Below are 17584 nucleotides of genomic sequence, written 5' to 3'. Positions count from 1 at the left end.
TCGGACTTGTATGGACCAGGGATGAAGGACTGCACGCCCGCCACCAACCGCGTGGTCATGCAGTACTAAGAACTTCACCATGGGTCTCCCGTGGAAGGAGAAACAACGGCCACCAAACAGATGAGTGATGTCCAAATCTAATTTCTAAGCATGATAACATAACCGGGGGATAGGATTAGCTTTCTTTGTAAATATCAAATTGTTGTAAGATAATGCATGTCCTATATGGAAATTTTATTGATCTTTATAATGTTGGAGTAAATTCAAGGGAGCTAAATTCCCGGACGACTCATTTTTTTTTCTTAATGATTAGCTTATCGTGAGGGTTATATTTTTAGTAATATGTAGAATGTCCTAGCAAATATGGGAACAAGGTTAGGAGAATATTTGAGTTTCCCGTAGGGGTGGCTGGAACAATAATGCTGGCGAGCAGGGAAAACCATGTCAAAATGTTGGTAGTTACTGTCCCACGTGGCTGTCGTGTATGCCAGGGAAACTCATGGGTCAGTCAGACAATGCATGCCTAGCGTACACATATAATCTGTGCATGTACAGCAAGAAAGAAGAAATCCCGACCGGGAGAGGTATATGTTGTGTTATTTAGGTAGGTGTGAGGGACCATGTGCAAGTCTCCCGTGATTTTTGATTAATTGGCCAGAATGGTTTGGAGTGTTTTTTTTCTAATCTATAGCCGGGGTGAGGCCCAGAGGCAGGAGTCCCTAATCTTTGGTCAGAAGATTTTAATATAGGTATATTTCCTGTGGTAGGAGCGAGGAGTGTGAAAAGGTGGACTGAGGAGTCATGAGAGCCCATGCCCAAGGGAAGAAGATACGCGATATGAGACGTAGTGAGAGGGCCGAATGCCCGAGGAATTTACGATGAGATGAGTTAGAAGTGATCGTGCCCACAGTCGACGCTCAGCGATAATAATGAGAAGGGAGAGAATAAAAGAGTATTTCAGGGGAATTCCACGATAATATGAATAAACAAATGAAGTGGGCCATGGGTATGTGTCCCCGAGATGAGAGGGTGGACGTGTGATGGAGAGAAGAATCTGGCGTGGCCAATGAATGAGAAATGGCCGTGCGAAGTGAATGGCCGCCCTCCTTTTTTTTTTGTGAATGTCTGGCTCTCGCCCTCGTGACAGAGGGATCCCGTTGCACCATTGTGTTAAGACTTGGAGCCCTGGGTCTACCCGTGCTCTTCTGTTTGGTTTAAATGGCTTAGCTAAGAATACTTGTATAATGATAATATCATGGTGATTTTAAAAGGTATTTAATAAATGAGTAGGGATCTCCCCCAGATATCCGGTGATATGAGATTGGAGCTATTCTAGGGATCTTCAGAAACCCACAGTACCTCTCGGTCGGGAGTCGGCCAGTTCGACTCTGGATTATGATGGCGCCCTTGAGCGAGCTGCTCCAGGCTTGCGCCTTGGGCCGGAGACAGTGATAACCATGCTGTTTCTTTCTAGGAGTGGCTCTACTTTATGCATGAAGTGTATATATCCATATATCTGTGTATGTTTCGTAATTATGTGCATATATTTTTGAGTTCAAACAGAACCTATGTGCACGTTGTGTGGTCTTGGTAATAGATGAGGAGTCCGGGGTTTAGATAAATGGTATGTGTGTTTGTTTGTGTATCATGCAAATGTTTCTTTTAATATGATAATTATGTAGCGTAGGCCCCGGTTATGTTCGTGCTAAGAACAACAAGTAATTTGTGAATAGGGACATCAGATCATCTCACGGTGTGATCGACAGAATAATATAAAAATTTCATGAACGGTCTGAACTAATGAGGAAAGATGAACGATAGCAAATCGCAAAAACCTCAATCATACCGTTATGCAGACGACGCCCATGGGCGATTCATATTTTAAAGTGATCATTATTTTATTTTCCTCCCATATGTGGAGAGTTCATTGTATAGAGCTGTGTCAACTTCTTTAATATGTCATATTTGAATAAATTCGTATTCGTAACCCCTATCTTATGATTCTTGTCATTTGTAGCAGTGCTAAGCAGTATCCACTAGGCATTTGAACCCAGAGATCCTACTTTCATATTATAGACATAAGGCTCCATCTTAAGTATTTGTTTTTTTTTTCTTTCTTTCGAACGTACCACTCCCCAAGTGCTCAGGCTGCCCGGGCAAGCACAGAAAGTAGGAAGGGAAGCGGTTCGAAGCTCGTGAAGCAATTCGACCCGTTCTTCAATCCATCCCATCCGTAGGTGTTTACCCCGTTACGTGGAGGCATTCTTATGCGTGGGTCATCCATTCGAGGCTCGGAAGGGTGTAGTAGTTCGGTGGTATTTGAAGATGCACACATATATCAGTCTCATGTCGCTAGATTTTACTCGCACGTAATAGCACTTTTGATGAACAGAATTATGGCACTTCGACGTCTCCAAAAACGTTAATGGTAGTGGTACGTGAAACCAACAACAAAGTTATTTCTACTAACACTGTCTACATTCTTATTGCATATAAAACTTCGCGCTTGAACTATTTCTCCACTAAACGGAAAGGCATAGAATCACTGATACTGTTTTGGGCTTAGATGACGAGAGAGTGAGTGCAGATTCCTTGGTTGAACCCCTTTAGTAGCCTCTTACGTCATACACGGGATGCAGATATTGCATCCTTTCACTCCTCCTACAGCGGAGATAAAGATTTCCGATAAATCGAAAGAAAATTGAGTGTATCCACCAAAGAATGGTAAGGCTAACGAATTATGAGAAAACTAATGACATTCTAGACCTCGTAAGTACATTATTTTTAGTATCATTATGTGCTGTAGGGGTAGCGTCCCTGTCTCACGAGGATTTTAATTCTACACTCAAGAGTAGAAATGTTCCCAAGCTCTTAGTAACACTGAAAAGAAAGGGTACAGTGAGTCCTAGTATACACAGACGAACATCCCCTGTGGATGGGGGCGTTAGAATTTCACCCACGGTATCCCCTGCCTGTCATAAGAGGTGACTGAAAGGGGCCGCAGGGACTTTTAAATTGGGAGCGTGGGTTGGCGACCACGGGGCCCTTAGCAGAGTCCTGCCATTGCTTCCACTTACTTGTGCCAGACTCCTCACTTTCATCTATCCTATCCGACCTCCACTGGTCAACACTTGTTATTTTCCGAATCCGACGCTATTAGGTTTACGAGGGCTAGGAAGTCTTTCATTTTCACGCCCGTCGTGACTCTTGTCTTCCTTTGGCCGATACCTTCATTCTTCGAAGTGTCAAATCCCTTGTATATTTTCCCTCTGATTAGTTAATAGAGGATGGTTGCCTAGTTATACTTCCTCATAAAACAATAATTACCGGGCGAGTTTTCCTTTCGGTTAGGAGCGCGCAGCTGTGAGCTTGCATCCAGGAGATAGTGGGTTCGAATCCCAATGTCGGCAGTCCTGAGAATGTTTTTCCGTGGTTTCCCGTTTTTACATCAGGCAAATTCTGGGGCTGTACCTTAATTGAGGCCACGGCCGCTTCCTTCCCATTTCTAGGCCTTTCCTCTCCCATCGTCGCCATAAGACCTATCTGTGTCGGTGCGACGTAAAGAAAAATAGCAAAAAAAGAAAAACAATAATCACCACCACCACCACCACCACCACCACCACCACCACCACCACCACCACCACCACAGACGAACACTAGTTGCCATGAGTACAATGGCGTCGGGAAACTGATGTTGCTAATCTCAGCCCACAAATGTCCCGATGTTAACAATTTTAAACACTTTCACATGATCCACAGGATTCCCGGAGAGTTGAAAGTCTTAATCAGGAGAATCAGAGTCGAATATTTGGGAAAATCAAATCGCTGGATGGACCTATGAAAAGATACGTGTCGTAACTCTGGTACACTACTTGGAGTATTTATTGACATCATATCACTCGACATTGATATACATTTTTAAGAATGTTTGATAATAATAATAATAATATATCAAAAATAATATAATAATATAACTGCCTTTACATCCCACCAAATACTTTTACGTTGTTCGGAGACGCCGAGGTGCCGGAATTTTATCCCGAAGGAGTTCTATTTACGTGACAATAAATCTACCGACACGAGACTGACGTATCTGAGCACTTTCAAATACCATCGGACAGAGCCAGGATTTAACCTGCCATGTTTTGGTCATAAGGCCAGCGCCTCAACCGTCTGAGCTATTCAGTCCAGCTTTTAAACGTTTATCTATAGTTCTTTTGAAGTAGTAATAACGCAACGTATTTGACATGCTTTACCTTCATTCTTCCTCGTAATTAGGAATATTTATCGTCTGGGGTCAAAAGCGACCTCTTGTACAGTTCTTATTGCAAATCTTGATGATTGTGTTCAAATTTAGTTCCTGGAAATCACCACGAATGGCTCGCTTATTCCAGGAAATGTTGCTCACTTCCGTAAATCGTACGCCAATCAGCTATTACGCCGGTGGTTACAGTGAGGAGCAAATGTGACACATTTTAGAAGATGCTGAAAAAATATGGAAGATGTGATTTATAGTAGTTCTGGCTGCGATGTCCAGAGTTATTACATTATAGAACAAGATATTCTTGATGTAATTGAAGGGGATAACGAGAGTGATGAAGCTTGTGGTGCAAAAGGAGGAAACAGCCAGTTGGGTAATAAAAATAAGACACCTAAAGTAATTAAATAACCCGCGAGGAATATTATCTGACAGTCATCATCAGTTCCTGTCAATGTAAAGGTACGTCTAAACTCTAAGAATTAATTTTTTTTTACATTTTTAACAAACGAAATTATGCAAATTTTGTAACCTTTCCAATAATTGAGCAGAAGAAATGGAGTAATAGCATGATTATCTTACAAGGTGAATCTGACAGCTTTTCTCTCAGTTTAACTTCTGTATGATATGCAGAAGGGAAGTATAAAGCTTTGCATGAAATATGGTCAACAGAATATGCTTTTTCTATATTCAGACCCATTATGAGCATGAATGTTGGTATCTCACTTTCCGCCATTGTAATTGTTGCAGTGAAAACTGGCGTATCTATTTAAACTTCCTTTAATTACTACAAGAAACACAGTACATGGTAGCTGTGAAGACATTTGCGTAGAGAGGAGGAGACTAAGGCCAAAGAAGTAATAAAATTTACATATGATAACAATGACATTTACAATAAGATACAAAAGTTGAAAACTAGAAAAGCGGCTGGAATTGATCAGATTTCTGGGGATATACTAAAGACAATGAATTGGGATATAGTACCATATCTGAAGTACTTATTTGATTATTGTTTGGTCGGAGGAGCTATACCAGATGAATGGAGAGTTGCTATAGTAGCCCCTGTGTATAAAGGAAAGGGTGATAGACATAAAGCTGAAAATTACAGGCCAGTAAGTTTGACATGCATTGTATGTAAGCTTTGGGAAGGCATTCTTTCTGATTATATTAGACATGTTTGTGAAATTAATAACTGGTTCAATAGAAGGCAATTCGGTTTTAGGAAAGATTATTCCACTGAAGCTCAAGTTGTAGGATTCCAGCAAGATATAGCAGATATCTTGGATTCTGGAGGTCAAATGGACTGTATCCCGATTGACCTGTCTAAAGCATTTGATAGGGTGGATCATGGGAGACTACTGGCAAAAATGAGTGCAATTGGACTAGACAAAAGAGTGACTGAATGGGTTGCTATATTTATAGAAAATAGATCTTAGAGAGTAAAAGTAGGTGAAGTTTTGTCTGACCCTGTAATAGTTGAGAGGGGAGTTCCTCAGGACAGTGTTATCGGACCTTTATGTTTTCTTATATATATAAATGATATGAGTAAAGGAGTGGAATCGGAGGTAAGGCTTTTTGCGGATGATGTTATTCTCTATAGAGTGGTAAATAAGTTACAAGATTGTGAGCAACTGCAACGTGACCTCGAAAATATTGTGAGATGGACAGCAGACAATGGTATGTTGATAAACGGGGTTAAAAGTCAGGTTGTGTGTTTCACAAATAGGAAAAGTCCTCTCAGTTTTAATTACTGCGTTGATGGGGTGAAAGTTCCTTTTGGGGATCATTGTGAGTATCTAGGTGTTAATATAAGGAAAGATCTTCATTGGGGTAATCACATAAATGGGATTGTAAATAAAGGGCACCGATCTCTGCACATGGTTATGAGGGTGTTTAGGGGTTGTAGTAAGGATGTAAAGGAGAGGGCATATAAGTCTCTGGTAAGACCCCAACTAGAGTATGGTTCCAGTGTATGGGACCCTCACCAGGCCTACCTGTTTCAAGAACTGGAAAAAATCCAAAGAAAAGCAGCTCGATTTGTTCTGAGTGATTTCCGACAAAAGAGTAGCGTTACAAAAATGTTGCATTGTTTGGGTTGGGAAGAATTGAGAGAAAGAAGAAGAGCTGCTCGACTAAGTGGTATGTTCCGAGCTGTCAGCGGAGAGATGGCGTGGAATGACATTAGTAGACGAAAAAGTTAGAATTGCGTTTATAAAGGTAGGAAAGATCACAATATGAAGATAAAGTTGGAATTCAAGAGGACAAACTAGAGTAAATATTTATACGAAGGGAAGTTAGGGATTGGAATAACTTACCAAGGGAGATGTTCAATAAATTTCCAATTTCTTTGAAATCATTTCTGAAAAGGCTAGGAAAGCAACAGATAGGGAATCTGCCACCTGGGCGACTGCCCTAAATGCAGATCAGTATTGATTGATTGATTTATATTTGAAGTGGTTCTAAATGGTTCTCCCATCATTTTTTGTTATCAATTTGGATTATTTATGCTGTAAATTCAATGTCAGTTTTAAGAAAAATGGATATAGAACACAGTTCTTACGTAGTATTTTCTTGACAGAAAAATCTTTACATAATCTCCACAACTATCACACGTGTGGTTCGTTTCCTTTGTTTCCTTGAACAGCAAATATGTGGTTGAGTTTTCGTGTAGTTCTTGTAGGAGACGTTGAAATTCACCAGCATCAAATGCAGCTCTGATAGTGGATGTTTATTTTGGGTGGTTCTTAGTCCATCTCTTTATTCCTGCTCTACCAACTCCTTTGCTACATTCACGAGAGAGTGCCTCCTTGCCCCTTTCGTGTTGTTCATTGTTGGATATATCTTCGAATGCATAATATATTGCAGCCGTATCCACTATATCATAATATATGGCTAATTGCCATCGTCGTTGAGTAGTGCGTCGGAGAGTAATGTTGAAGTGTTGTCGTGTTGTTGTTGTTGTTGTTGTTCTTAGTACTGGTCGTGCTGTGTTATTGTCGAGTGATGTGTATTGATTAACAAACAAGTTCTGACTCTGAAAACAATCAAGGGCTTGGTGACAGAATAACCCTGGGGATTCAAGACTTTGCAATGGTCCACATGAAGTATATAAAAATGCCTGCTGTTCATTTTCGTCACACGTAGCTTTCTGAAGGCCACCTTCTTTTACTTTGAAAATAATACCGGACCAGTGACCTAGGAATAGCGCACCGGCCTCTAAGCCGGAGATCCCTGATTCGATTCCAGGGCAGTTTTTATCTGGAACTGAGGACTAGTTCGAGGTCCACTCAGCCTTTGATATTACGACTGAGGAGCTATCTTGCGATGAGATAGCGATCCCGGTCGATAAATGTAAGAATAATGGACGAGAGGATTCGACGTGCAGACCACACTTCAACTCGTAATCGGCAGACCTTCGGGCTGAGTATAGAATACAACGTTCCAGCCTCACCGAATCAGACTGACTACCTCAAAACTTTGCCCACATGACGATTACGATGATGCGGATGTGAATCATGTAGTATTTCCTTGTTCCAGGAATGAACAACAACGAACAAAGTTACTCGCACAGCTTGATCACTACATATCCCATTCCCCACAAACATCAACATTATTCTTCAAGACCACGATAACAAAATCTGCAGAGCACTGATCCAGTTTCTGCAAGCCACCAATCTAACTACATAAACCCTGATGCAGAAGCCACCAACGGAAATAGTTAATAAAGATAATCTCCTAACTGTTACACCCCGTGGCCTTCCCACCCTATAGCAATGCCATGACTGGCCTCATGGCGAGACGACATAGCATCATCCTATCCTTATCCCTACCAGCTGGCCAAATGGTGTATAACCAAAGGCCATTGTTGTAAATAATAACTTTAAAAAAATGTTTCGACCCTGTTGGGCGAGGTTACATACCCCGACACATTTTGGTACACATAAATAAAAATCACAGCCATTTCGGTGCAGGATATAAATAATCTTGATTGATTGTAAGGTAAAGGCTTGCGCTATTGTTAATCTGCACTAGGTAGGACAGCTGGTTTGATTAGTTCAAACGGTTACAGTGCGAGCTATCAGAGCCCAAGCTGGCAGGTTCGATCCTGGCTCAGTGCAGTGGTATTTGAAGATGCTCAAATACCTTAACTCCGTGTCGGTAATTTTCCGGCACGCAAAATAACTCCTGTGGATTGAAATACAGGCACGTTGGCGTCTCCGAGTAGCGGGACGTATAGACAATAAGATGATGATGATTATGATTATTATTATTATTATTATTATTATTATTATTATTATTATGTGGGACAGAGTGGTAAGTTAGCTCTATACACTACCCAATTTGGCCCAACAATAGACCTAGTGCTCACGTTTGCTGTAGGTTTAGTGAACCTCAGATCTGGATGCCCTTCTGGAATAGGAAGTTTCCTTCTTACACGGAATCGAAACCGCAGCCTTTTAGATGAACCGAGCACAACTTAACCACTTTGGATAGTCATCGCCTACTTCCTAACAAAATTTGGTGGTAGCATATTTTTTATTTTTCCCTTTAAAATAAAACTCACCATCAGCACAACAGAGCACAAATCTTACCAGTAGATCAAGCATATATTTTTTAAATTCGGGTGTTGACCACAGTGTACGACGTCCCTCTATATATCTGTGTACCGGAGCCAAATGTCACTAGGTCCATCTTTTACGAAATTGAGGTTTTGACATATATTTGCCAATTTTTGCGCTTTATTGCGGAATGCGAAACAACAAGTCCTACGCGCAATTCTTCGTCTTCTTCAACTTAACGTTTGTCCGCAACTGCATGGTCCTCCCTTCGAATCAACAAACGCCATTTTAAGCGATCAGAAGGAATGTTTGGTAGCAGCTGAGCAATCTTCTTGTCTGCAGCTAGGGTGTCTTGCCATCGTTTTCTCGGCTTACGCGCGGTACTCTGCCAGCTAAAATAAAATAAATTAAAAAATATGTAAACGAAGACTACGAAACCTTTCCTTAAAGTGAAATAAACGCTGAAAATCATTCATTGAACTCTCATGTAAAATTTCATATCAGTGACATGGTGCCCTTTACCTATGGGGGTACAGTTATTTTGGAAAAGAATGCAGTTTTACGCGACTGGAATTTAACCCCGAGGTGTGGCTTTTTATTTCTCATAAATCTCACATGCATTGAGGAACGGTGTAAGATAGTTGTGTTGACATAGTCCCCAATTTCTCACGTAGGGGGCCGTGGTTTGAAACCTGATCAATGAGTGTAGAATTTTTGTAATGAAAGTTACAATCCTGTTGTTTAGATTACGCGTAAAACTGGAGGTCCCGTGGCTATGATCACGACATAAACAGCCACGTAAATTTAAAATCTTCCCTTTATTATTTCCTTCTTTCTTTCTTTCTTCGTTTCTGTCTTTCTTTCCTTCCTTCCTCCTTTCTCCCCACCTTTCTTACACCGATGTAATTTTGAATGGTGATCGTCTTGATGGCAAATGTTCATTCGTCACACTGGGACAAATATTTCGTCAACACCAGAACGTGAAGCGTTTTCCAGAAAAAGGGAGAAAGATAAACAGAGATGAAACTTTTTCTAGAGAATTAGTAATAATGTAAAAGTTTAGGTGCTCTAAGAAGTGAAATATGGACAGTATATCAAAATTTAATTTCTGAGACAAAAACAAAAATATAATTTCATCGATTGTGAATATTAATGTTGTCAAACTCATTGGGCGTTTCAAGTCGTGGAACGTGTAGCAATCCAACTGATGACCCCACTGCTACACTGGGGAGAAGCGCTAGTAATATCACGATTGAGAAGGCTGAATTAACGTGAATTCTTTAATGAAATATGTAGTTCCTTTGGCTGTGTACTTCAGTAGGGAATTTCATGTATTTATTGTTCCTCAAGATGAATTAATGTACAAGCATGCAGGCACTGCAATGAATTTATTTGGTGTATAATTCCACACTGAATTTGCTTCAAGGTAATAGGTGTTGTAGTTGACAAACAATAGTGTTAATGAACAGAATTAAATGAGAATAGTTCTGCTATGAACATCAATTTGATATCTTTATAGGACAGTCTAAAATATGTCGACTTCTGCTAATCATTCCTTATATTGTAGTGTTTTGTGATTACTTACGTCAACGTTCACTCCAGGCAGCGGAAAGACCCTTGTATGAGGCAGTTCTTTGGGGACGTAACGAAAGAACTCCTGACGACCTTTATACCACTTCACGGTATACAGAGGATCCCCTTCGAGGTTGTAGGAGCACTTCAAAGTGACGGTATCCCCAGGCGCCACAGCCAATGGTACACTTACTGCCACATCTCGTAGGCCACCGACACCTGGAAGAATGAAAGAAACTGTAAACAAAATGTTTACATATAGCAATGTGTCAAACGTTACTCCTTGAAGGCGTTACTTTAGACTCAGGATTTTATTGCAGACTTCAATTACTGCACAAAGTATGTGGCTAATGTAATGGAATATTATTAAATATTATTAAATATTTTACTGCAATTCAAATTATGCTGTGTGATCTTTCGGATATTTTTTCTGGTAATTAAATGCCGTAAACATATCATACTTTGTGCGCATTTATTAGTTGTATGAACTGCCGTTTTATAATGTCGCCTGTAAACCTATCACAACGTTTTTAATTTCTTAGAGGTTCTACCGGAGTTGCCATACTTAGCAATTGATGTAGTAGATCCATGCTATTGAGGAAAATAAACATCAAAATGTCCGTGGTATAGGTCTTGAAAAGAACTAAAACGCAGTCTTCTTACGCGGTTTCCTTCTACACCAAAGCTGGGGTTGGCCGTGATTGCCCCATTTATGTTCAAAATTAATTTATTAAAGTATCAGAATGCCGAAAATGTTAGCAATTTAACACACATGATGTACTCAGATATTACAAAAAGTACGGAAAAGAAATGATTGTTAAACCAGAAATTACGAACTTGAACTTATATGCACATCATAAGTACTCATATCATATGTACAGATAACAAATGAATGTTAAAGCAGAAAGTTACGAACTTCAGTTATGAACATAGAATTGTTACATCCAGCTGCATATGCCCTAAGTGTCTGTGCCCATTGGAGTTGTAGCGCTTGGGATATTGTGTCTCAGTACCATCAGGCCCCAACCGGACTACCCAACGCCGCTGAGACAAATCCCTTTTTAGCAAGTCTCTACGTCATAAAAGAAGAAGTTATGAACAAAGAAATATTATATCCAACAGCTATGCCCTAAGGTGTGTGTCTGTTGGGGTTGTAGCGCTTTTGATATCTCAAGGCCACCACCCCCTGCAGGACGACCTAACGACTCGGAAACAAATCACAAAAAATAAGCTTCTGACTTAAGCACATTTTAACCGAACGGTGGTTAACATTATCTTTGTTTAGTTAAAATGGGGGAAATTATTCATTTAGAGAAATTCATGTTCTTGTGGCGAATAATTTCATACAGAGGTTAGGCTGAAATGATTAAATCTGTAATAAATATATCTATCCCATTAGAGAAGATCATTGTTATCAGGCACGCTGTATAAAATTCCAGGGACGTATTGTTTATAAACTCATAAAGGGTTGTATTGTGGGAAATTCTGAAACACTTGTTTAATTATTTATGTTGTCGAGTATTTACTCCTTAAGGTGCTGATTTAAAAACATGTTTAATTATTTACATTTTGGAGTACTTTTCGCAAGATTTAACTCAAATACGCGTTAAATAACGTTTCCATACATAATCTTTTAAGCTCTCTGTGACATTCTTGATGGAATGAATTTTCAAAAATACCCTCTTAGTGGCACTCTTCACTATGAAGTGAAACTACTGACCAAATTTCATATTTACAGTTTCAGTGGTTTCAGCTGCGTGATGGTGAATCAGTCAATCAGGATATGTTATTATATGTATAGAGATTATATCAATAAAAATAGTATACAGTATGTTATTCCTCCTCCCCTGTGAACCATGTGACCTTGCCGCGGTGGGGAGGCTTGCGCGTCCATATGGAGCAGATAGCGGAGCACATATTGGATGGGTATCTGTCGAGAGACCAGATTAACGATTGGTTCGTCGAAACGGGGGTAGCAGCCTTTCGGAAGTTACAAGAAAGGCAGTCTAGATGTTTGCCTGATATGGCCTTGTAATAATACTCACCATGGCTTAGCTCTGTTGATACTGCTGCACGGCTGAAGCAACGGGAAACTACAGCCGTAACTAACTCCCGAAGACATGCATCTCTCTCTGTATGAATGATGTACTGATGATAGCTTCCTCCCGGGTATAATATTCCCCCATTCGGATCTCCGGGTGGGAACTACACGAGAGGGAGCGATCATCAGGAAAATGGATACTAACATTTTGCGAGTCGGAGCGTGGAACGTTAGAAGTTTGAGTCGTTGTGTAGGTTAAAGAACCTGGAAAGGGAGATGGGTAGACTAAAATTAGATGTAGTTGGTATAAGTGAAGTACGTTGGGAGGAAAAGCAGGACTTTTGCTCAGGTGACTACAGAATTATCAACACAGAAACGACCAGGGGAAATGCAGAAGTTGGTTTAAAAATGAATAAGAAAGTAGGTCAGTGGGTAAGCTACTACGACCAGCATAGTTAAAGGATTATTGTTGTCAAGATAGACACCAAACTATTGCCCACTTAGTGTATCACCCTACTAGTCCAGCGGGTGATGAGGAAATCGAAAGAATATACGAAGACATACAGGATTTAATACAATATGTAAAAGGTGGCGGGAATCTAATTTTGATGGGCGATTGGAATGCAGTGGGAGGCCAAGGAAGAGAAGGTAATGCAGTAGGAGAATTCGGATTGGGGCAAAGGAACGAAAGAGGAAGTCGGGCGGTTGAATTCTGCACCGATCACAACTTAGTTCTTGCTAACACTTGGTTCAAACACCAAAAACTGCTGTACACATGGACGAGACATGAAGACACTGTAAGGTATGAAATAGACTTCATTATGTTTAGGCAGAGATTTAGAAACCTGGTGTTGGATTGCAAAAAATTCCCAGAAGAATACGTGGCCTCTGACCACAACTTGTTGTTCATGAAATGCCATCTAAAGTTGAAGAAATTGAAGAAGAGAAGGAAACCAGTGTGATGGAATCTAGCCAAGTTGAAAAAAAAAAAAGAGTGTGAAGGATTGTTTCAAGGAACATGTTGCACAAGGATTAAATGTAAAGAATGAAGGAAACACAGCAGAACAAGGATGGACAGGTGCTGAAGAGATATTAGGAAGAAAGGAAATATCAACTAAGAATCAATGGATAACTCAAGAAATACTAGACCTGATCGATGAGCGACGAAAATACAAGAATGCAAAAAATGAAGAGGGCAGAAAAGAATACAGGCGATTAAAGGATGAAGTGGATAGGAAGTGCTGGGCAGCTAAGAAAGAATGGCTGACGGATAAGTGCAAGGATGTTTAAAGTTGTATGGTCCTAGGAAAGGTAGATGCTGCGTACAGGAACATGCGAAGCAATCCTGACTTTACATCTGATCTTAGAGGATCGAAATAAGAAGGGCATTTGATAATGTTGATTGGACCAAGCTTTTGAGATTCTGAAGGTGATCGGAATCAGGTACCGAGAAAGAATAGTTATCCACAATCTATATAATAATCAGTCTGCAGTTATAAGAATCGAGGACTATGAAAAAAGCAGCAATCCAGAAAGGAGTGAGACAAGGTTGCAGTTTGTCCCCCTTCCTTTTCAATGTTTATATAGAACAGGCAGTAAAGGAAATCAAAGAGGAATTTTGAAAGTCCAAGGAGAGGAAATCAAAGCCCTGATATTTACCGATGATATTGTTATTTTATTTGAGACTGCAGAAGATCTGGAGAAGTTGCTGAATGGTATGGGCGAAGACTTGGGTGACGATTACAAGATAAAAATAAATAAGTCCAAAACAGAAGTAATGGAGTGCAGTCTACGAAGTCAGGTGACACAGGAAATATTAGATTAGGAAATGAAGTCCTAAAGGAAGTAGAAGAATATTGTTACTTAGGTAGTAAAATAACTAACGATGGAAGAAGTAAGGAGGGCACAAAATTCAGGCTAGCACAAGCAAGGAAGGCCTTTCTTGAGAAAGGACATTTGCTCTCTTCGAATATTGATATAGGAATTGGAAAAAAAAATTGAAGACTTTCGTCTGGAGCGTGGAATGTATGGAAGTGAAACATGAGCGATAACTCACTCAGAAAGAAAGAGAATAGAAGCTTTTGAAATGTGGTGTAACAGAAGAATGCTGAAGGTGAGATGCGTAGATCGAATCACAAATGAAAAGATTTTGAATCGAATTAGTGAAAGGAGATCGTTGTGGCTAAATTTGAGGAGAAGAAGAGATGGGATGATAGGATACATCTTAAGACACCCAGGACTTCTGTAGTTGGTTTTTGAGGGAAGTGTAGAGAGTAAGAACGGTAGAGGTAGACCAAGGTATGAATATGACAAGCAGATTACAGCATATATAGGATGCAGCATTTATGTAGAAATGAAAAGGCTTTGTTTCTAGTTGTTTTACGTCGCACCAACACAGATAAGTCTTACGACGACGATGGGAGAGGAAAGGGTTAGGAGTGGGAAGGAAGCGGCTGTGGCCTTAATTAAGGTACAGCCCCAGCATTTGCCTGGTGTGAAAATCGGAAACCACGGAAAAACATTTTCAGGGCTGCCGAAGTGGGGTTCGAACCTACTACCTCCCGAATACTGGATACTGACCGCACTTAAGCGACTGCAGCTATCGAGCTCGGTGAAATGAATAGTTTAGCACAGGATAGGGTGGCAGGGAGAGCTGCATTAAACCAATTTATGGATTGATCACTCAAACAACAACATTCTTTTCCTTGCAATTACATTACCTACAAGAATAAAAACGTACAACTAAATCACAAATAATAATCTGAAACTATGTTTAATTAAGTGGGATATATGAGAAACAACTTTATGGTGCCTATTAATTACCACGCTACCTCCCATGTCCATACAAAAGCTCTGCTTGAAGATGTTTAACCAGTAAGAACAGCGGCTAACCATAGGGTAGATGTGCAAGCTGGTGTTAGGATACAGCTGGTCGTTTATGAACTGATCATATATTTTGGGGATAATCGCTGTATTACCGTTTAAACGTAGAGAAGAGACAGTTGCCATTCCAATGCGTTGCCTCTTCATAACAGTCATTTTCCTCCCGGCGACAAGTCCTTTGATTCACTGCACATCAAGCATATTAGCCTGAGCTCTGCATTACCCATCCACTAACACATGATTGTCTGTCTGATAATAATTTCGTGTTCTGTATTCAAATAGTTCTTGAAACTATTTCAATGGAACATAAGTGTTGTTGTAGCGAATTATGACCCGACTAAGTCTATCGATGTATTCTTTATTAATTCAAAACATACAATATGCTGATGTTTTGAGTACTTCTGTCCACAAACGAAATAACAGACATAGGCGTTGTTAAGAAAATGTAACAGGTAAAATAATCGAGTACAAAATCAGGCAGAAGTAAATAACAACTGTCGAAGTCAAACCTAGTCGTCGTAGGTCAAGATGTCGGCAAAACCACTTCAAAATTAGGCTACTTGAAAGATGTTAATAATATACAAGTAATTTTTCTTGAAGATGTTTGAATGTGGTAGAGTGGGAGCAGATACAGAGCATGGATTGTTACAAGATGAACAGAACTGAAATGAGTAAAGAATTCATACGCCACAATTGACCTACAGAAACACGAGAATAATTATCCTCAATTTTCTCTACGTAAAAAATATGACAAATAATATCCTTTCTCTTCATGATTTCGGGAACGTAGTTGTTCATTTTATTTTGTGTTGTCCATTAGTGTTTGATCTTAATAATACGCAGTTTGTCATCTTCCGTTTGTATGATTCCTTGTAAATTACGCAGCGATTTTTATTCTGCGTTTAAGTTGCATTCCTTCTACAAACATCAAGGGAGTTGGAGGACAGAACTCAAGTGGTTTATCGTGTAGGCGGGGATCGTCGTAAGCCTTAAAGGGAATACGCCAGCATTTGACTCATGTCAGGCAGAAAACGACCGTGAGTTCTGACTAGAGATATTATTTTAGACGTTGATCGGTCTTATGAGCAACCAGGCTCATTCAGCATGACATTTAAATGGAAAGTGCCGTGCATAAATTAATAGAACCCGAAAGGTGAAATAATTAGAAATTTTATATCAGTTGGGAAAGATTAAATCTACCTAATACAATTATTATTCTAGTTGTGTTAGATAATCGCTAATATTAAACGAATGTGTTATATGCCTCTTGTACAGCGGGTTGTTGTGTGTATTGTGTGAGAAAGTTTCATGTGGTATGCGGTAATCTACGTTATGTTCTTGAATGCTATATGAAATTACTTCTGAGGTGAAAATGAAGACTTTCCGGAACCATTTCCATACAGCAAAAAGTAGGTTCTTTCTCTTTTTAAAAACTTTGTTTTACGTCGCACCGACACAGACACGTCTTGTGTCGACGACGGGATAGGAAAGGCCTAGGAGTGGGAAGGAAGCGACCGTGGACTGAACTAAAAGATACAGCCCCAGCATTTGCTAGGTTTGAAAATGGGAAACTACGGAAAATCATTTTCGGAGTTGTCGACAGAGAGTTTCGAACCCGCTAACTCACGGATGAAACCTCGGAGCTGTGCAGCCCTAACCGCACAGCCAATTCGTCCGGAATTTTTCTTCCTATATGTGTGAGGAATGTAACCTGAACATTTGGCCCACCTTATTGTTACCGCTTGTATATATCGGGTGGTACAGCTGTCCCTATCTTTTCCCGTACAGATGCAACCATCTAGTAATTAGATGTCTCTTAGCCCTGTCTTGCACAACATCTACTGCAATTTTTTATGCAGTTAGCCCCATATAGACTTTCCCGCACAATGCAAAAGCGGTACAAGAGGCAGTAAGTTAGGCCCATCTCAAAAACACTGTACCATTGTATGCAGAGCATAGTCCAATATTCCAGTCATTTTTACGAAATATTGCTGTACTGGTCTGCCTATGTGGTATAGTGGTTAGTGTGATTAGCTACAACCCCCAGAGGACCGGGTTCGATTCCCGGCTCTGCCACGATAATTGAAAAATGGTACGAGGGCTGGAACGGGGACCACGCAGCCCCAGGAGGTCAACTGATTAGAGGTGGTTTCTACTCCCACCTCAGCCATCCTAGAAGTGGTCTTCCGTGGTTTCCCACTTCTCCAGGCAAATGACGGGATGGCACCTAACTTAAGGCCACGGCCGGTGCCTTCTCTCTTCATTGTCTTG

The 17584-nt window shown here is 40.3% G+C and overlaps 1 protein-coding gene across 1 annotated transcript in view; it reads right to left on the bottom strand.

Moving 5' to 3' along the window:
* The window catches only part of LOC136859459 (synaptogenesis protein syg-2-like), a 633890-nt gene that overhangs the window by 592407 nt on the left and 23899 nt on the right, over window positions 1-17584 (bottom strand). Inside the window, exon 2 of the mRNA XM_068225805.1 lies at window positions 10403-10608. Within this exon, the coding sequence (XP_068081906.1) occupies window positions 10403-10608 (206 nt within the window). The remainder of the gene's footprint in view (window positions 1-10402; window positions 10609-17584) is intronic.

The sequence above is a fragment of the Anabrus simplex genome, chromosome 1, assembly GCF_040414725.1.
Source record: "Anabrus simplex isolate iqAnaSimp1 chromosome 1, ASM4041472v1, whole genome shotgun sequence".
Lineage (NCBI taxonomy): Eukaryota > Metazoa > Arthropoda > Insecta > Orthoptera > Tettigoniidae > Anabrus > Anabrus simplex.
The sequence above is the reverse complement of the archived record's forward strand: the minus strand, read 5'-3'. Positions and strand labels throughout refer to the sequence as shown.